The sequence below is a fragment of the Aquarana catesbeiana genome, linkage group LG06 (assembly GCF_042186555.1).
Source record: "Aquarana catesbeiana isolate 2022-GZ linkage group LG06, ASM4218655v1, whole genome shotgun sequence".
NCBI classification, from domain to species: Eukaryota; Metazoa; Chordata; class Amphibia; order Anura; family Ranidae; genus Aquarana; species Aquarana catesbeiana.
Genome location: NC_133329.1, coordinates 7,904,014 through 7,909,087, shown reverse-complemented (window position 1 = coordinate 7,909,087; position 5,074 = coordinate 7,904,014). Strand labels below are relative to the sequence as shown.

The following is a 5,074-nucleotide window of genomic DNA, read 5'->3' as shown; positions in this document are numbered from 1 at the left end:
AATGGACATGGCTCTTTACAGAGATCAGGGTCGCGCCGTGTCCTATCAACGTGGTGCGGCCGGATCACCATGCTGCGCACCCCTGCGGGCATGCAAGAGCGGCCGTTCTGGGACGCTGTCATAAGACGGTGTCCCAGAACGAGAGCCGCACCGCCCCACCCTGCCATCATTTGACAGTGGGCAGGCTATATAGACACTACCATCAGAATTTGACCCTTTATTGGTTTATATATTTCCTTCAGGTGAATAGATATCTATCTAGGTTTGGTATATAGACACTACCATCAGAATTTGACCCTTTATTGGTTTATATATTTCCTTCAGGTGAATAGATATCTATCTAGGTTCTTCTTGGTACCACCCCCTTAGTTTGTGGTGGTTCAAATTGGTCACTATGCTTTTTGTGACTTGTTTGTGATTTAACATTAGCGCTACACTGTTTATATACATACGGTTTACAAAAATCTCCTTTTTTGTGTGTGAGCTGCTTTGTTAGAGCAAGCGCGGTGTTTCTTGAGTTATTTTTTGACAGTGGGCAGGCGGCAACTAGTTAAGGAGTGCTTGTGGAAGCCTCCTGTACATTTGTCTCTAAGCTTTGCAGTCCCACCCTTGCCTCTCTCACCTCCCATGTCTTCTGGTACCGAGTCGGTCAGTGAAGGTGAACCCATGCACTTGGGCTTCATGCGTCTCTCTGCAAATGAGAGAGGACTTAGGAGGGGGGAGAGATTGTGCCTTTATTGTGGCCAGGCAGGTCACCTTTTGAAGTCTTGTCCTACTCGTCCAGGGAACGCCCGAACCTTGAGGTCCTGTCACGGAAACACCTTAGGTGGCGTTGTTTCATCCCCAGTTATACAGAAGTATAAGCCCTGGTTTTGTTTACCCTTTCTGGGGCTGAGTCGTCCGTCGAGCTACAGGCTCTAGTCGACTCTGGGGCTGCAGGCCTGTTCATTGATGCTGTCTTTGTATCGAAGTACTGAATTCCGCTGCAGCTGCGTGACACTCCATTTGGCATTGAGGCTTTTGATGGGAGACCTCTACAGCCTGCCCATGTGACTCATGAGACTGTTCTGTTGTCCATGGCCGTAGGGGCTCTTCACCATGAGATAATCCAATTCCAAGTAATTTTGTCACCTACAGTAAATTTCCGCTGGGGATAGCCATGGTCAATTTTTGTTTTAACTACTTTCCGCCCGACCACTGCACATATACAGCCGGGTGGGCGCTTCTTCCCTCTGAGTGGACATCCAGGAACGTCCCTCAGAAGGAGGGGGATCGCCCCCACGCATGCCCTCGCAGTGGCGTGATCCCGATGCACTTTAGTCACCCAGACACAGCGCATCTCCAATCGGCAAGAGGGCTCTGTGATTGGCCCTCCTTATCACATGACGGCCGTGTCCAATGACAGCCGTCATGTGATGTAAATAGAGAGCTGGTTGCTAGGTGATCGGCTCTCCTCTCCTCATACGGAAGTCATCAGTGAGGAGAGGAGGGCAGAATGCTGCAGCCAGCCTGTGATCAGTGAGTATGAACTGATTTTACCGCTTTTTACACACTGATCACTGGCCCAGTGTCACCATACAATGTCATAGTTACATAGTTACATAGTAGGTGAGGTTGAAAAAAGACACAAGTCCATCAAGTCCAACCTATGTGTGTGATTATATGTCAGTATTACATTATATATCCCTGTATGTTGCGGTCATTCAGGTGATTATCTAATAGTTTCTTGAAGCTATCAATGTTCCCCGCTGAGACCACCGCCTGTGGAAGGGAATTCCACATCCTTGCCGCTCTTACAGTAAAGAACCCTCTACGTAGTTTAAGGTTAAACCTCTTTTCTTCTAATTTTAATAAGTGGCCACGAGTCTTATTAAACTCTCTTCTGCGAAAAAGTTTTCTCCCTATTGTGAGGTCACCAGTACAGTATTTGTAAATTGAAATCATATCCCCTCTCAAGCGTCTCTTCTCCAGAGAGAATAAGTTCAGAGCTCGCAACCTTTTCCTCATAACTGTCCCCACACAATGTCCCCAAAATAGTGCCCCAAAACACTGTCCCCACAAACATGTCCCCACACGTCCCCTCACAGTAAAAACACCTGTCACCCATATATGTAACAGTAAAATCATATGTCCCAATGGTCATCTGCACACATATGTCCCTGATCATCTGTGCACATCTGTACATGATCATCTGCGTACATCTGTCCGTGATCATCTGCGTACATCTGCCTGTGATTACATAAACCAATTATAATAAACTAAACAGGATTTTTTTTACCAAGGAAATGTAGCAGAATACATTTGGGCTTAAATGTATGACAAAATTAGATTTTATTGGATTTCTTTTAAAACAGAAAGTAAAAAAACATTTTTTTTCAAACTTTCCGTTCTTTTCTCCACTTATATCGCAAAAAATAAAAAACTGATTTGTGAATAAATATCACCAAAAGAAAGCTCTATTTGTGTAAACAAAATGATAAAACTTTCATTTGGGTACACTGTTGCATGACCGCGCAATTCTTATTGAAAGTGTGAGAGCGCTGAAAGCTGAAAATTGGCCTGGGAAGGAAGGGGGTGAAAGTGCCCAGTACTGAAGTGGTTAGAGAAACTGCTTTGAAATCCAACATGTCAGTGAATAATGTGCCCTACACCATTAAAAGGCAGTTGGAAACTGGAAACTCAGGAACGTGATTAAGAGGGTAAACCAATAGGAACGTTCATATTAATGCTAAAAAATTATTTCTTCTTTCTTTAGCTTATGAGACCACATAGTATTTGTAAAAGGAACTTTCTAATTTTGCTTTGGCCATTTAGTTATATATTTTTTCATACCTATGCATTAAATTACATACAGTACATCTTCCAGCACACAATGTCACTTATTGACCCTCGTACATATCAGTATACACTGTCCAAGGAAACAACCGTTGTGACCATCATGAAGACTCTGCAGACAAATCCAGAACTTTATAATAAACAAATATCACTTTGTGTTCTGAAGGAAGATTGAATTGAACAAAACCTAACATGGAGGACCATTAAACAATCCTAAGACTGAAGTTCTTCTCTGGTCATGAACCATGATGATATGAATCCTGCTTTGACCAGAGTTCTGTGAAGGGCACTTTTAAGTTCACGGTTTCTCAGACTGTATATAAGAGGATTCAGGAAAGGGGTGAAAACCGCATAACCTACTGAGAGCAGCCGGCTTGCTGGAAATGCCGTCGTGCTCACATAAAAGTAGTTGAATATACTGGTAACATAAAAAACAGAGACCACCGTGAGATGGGAACTACAAGTGGAAAAAGCCTTCCATCTTCCACCTTTGAGCCTTATTCTCAGGATGGTTTTGAAGACATGGAAATATGAAATAAAAGTGATAGCACAGGCACTGACTCCAAAAACTCCCGCTTGAAAACGTAGAAGAAAGTAATTGAGATACGTGTCAGAACATGACAGTTGGAATAGCTGATACAGTTCACAGAGCAAGCCTGGGATGGTGGTGCGGCCACAGAAGACCAATCTTAGGGTACAAAGTGTGTGCACCAGAGAGCAGAGGGAGCTGATGATCCAGACGCTGGAAGCCAACTGAACACACAAGTGAACGCTTATCATTGTAGTGTAATGGAGAGGATGACAGATGGCAACATAGCGGTCATAGGACATAACTGCTAACAGGAAGGCCTCTGTGATGAAAAACCAACTAAAGAAGAAGACTTGGGCTATACAAGATGAGTATAAAATCAATCTGTTTCCAGTAAAAATACTCCTGTACAAATGGGATGCAGACACAGAAGCAATGAAGATGTCTAAAAGTGAGATGTTCCCCAAGAAAAAGTACATGGGGGTGTGCAGGTGGGAGTCTGAAACCACCAGGGAAATTATGAGAAGATTGCAGGCCAGTGTGGGCACATAGATGAGGAAGATCAGCAGAAATACTGGGATCTGGGAATCAGTAAAATCTGAAAAGCCAAGCAAAATGAATTCAGACTGAGAAGTTTGATTTCCCATTATAACTTTCTTTTTTTAATATGTTTATAAAGATTTTTAGATGTGCTTAAACCCCTCAATGCTTTTTTTGCTGCTTCCAGGGGCACCTCAGGTCACCAGCTCATAGCTGCAATATTTGCCATAGCTATGTCTTTCAAAAACATGAAAAAAAAATGAATTAGCAAACTTTATATAAACTTTACTTATATTTATAAAAGCTTTAATGCATTTTGGAAACTTTATTTTTTTTAATGCAGCTAACATGGTATATATGGTATATATGTTTTGCAGTGGGGGGGGCTGTTCCTCCACAGATATTTAGTTTTGCAATCTAAGGTAATGCCAGCAATGATTTCATGGTAAAGAAAGATAGTTCTGTACCCTGTGTTAGTAAAACGGAAATTGTATAAAATACTTACCGGGATTTTCCTTTCCTGACGCCAAACCATGGCAGCATACTAGCGATAGAGCTCCGCCCAGTAGTATATTTAGGTTTTGTGCTGCCCTAGGCCTGACTAAACTCGTGCACCCCCTAATTTAAATATGACACACCCCTTCCTGACAAGGCCACACCCCTTGCTGTTTAAGACCCGCCCTGAAATTTTTGAGTGGGGACACTAGTTCTGAGGGCCTGTGGGGGCAATGGATTCCCTTAATTTGCATAGATTTCCTCTCACTTCCTGTTTGGCTATGGGGCAGAAAGTGAAGGGAAATCTCTGCAATGGGACAGGGATGGTAAAAAACAAATTGACAGGGGCTATAACCCTCCCTTATTCTATCCAAAATGAAAAAAAAAAAGTGTTCCTATAGTTCTACTTTAAGCACAAATTTCTAATAATTTTATGGAGAGGACTAAAAAGATATAACCATGCCAATGGTGCAGCAGAAAATATATAGCATAGCGAGGAAGGTTTGTGGTCCAGGATGATAGGACAGTCAAAATTTGAAGTCCCCCCCCCACAGTTACGGAATGCTGGCTTCCCGCATAACGGAAGCAGTGCGCAGTGCGGCCGCTTTATGGGGGTGCTAGACTAATTTGCCTCTCAGCCCAGTTTGCCCCATAAGACTGGAGCTACACTAACAG

The 5,074-nt window shown here is 42.9% G+C and overlaps 1 protein-coding gene across 1 annotated transcript; it reads right to left on the bottom strand.

Moving 5' to 3' along the window:
- Positions 1–3,048: 3,048 nt before the first annotated feature.
- Positions 3,049–4,011, bottom strand: LOC141147464 (olfactory receptor 7C1-like). The gene has a single exon (XM_073634701.1). It carries the CDS (start codon positions 4,009–4,011, stop codon positions 3,049–3,051), a length of 963 nt encoding a protein of 320 aa, XP_073490802.1.
- Positions 4,012–5,074: the final 1,063 nt, after the last annotated feature.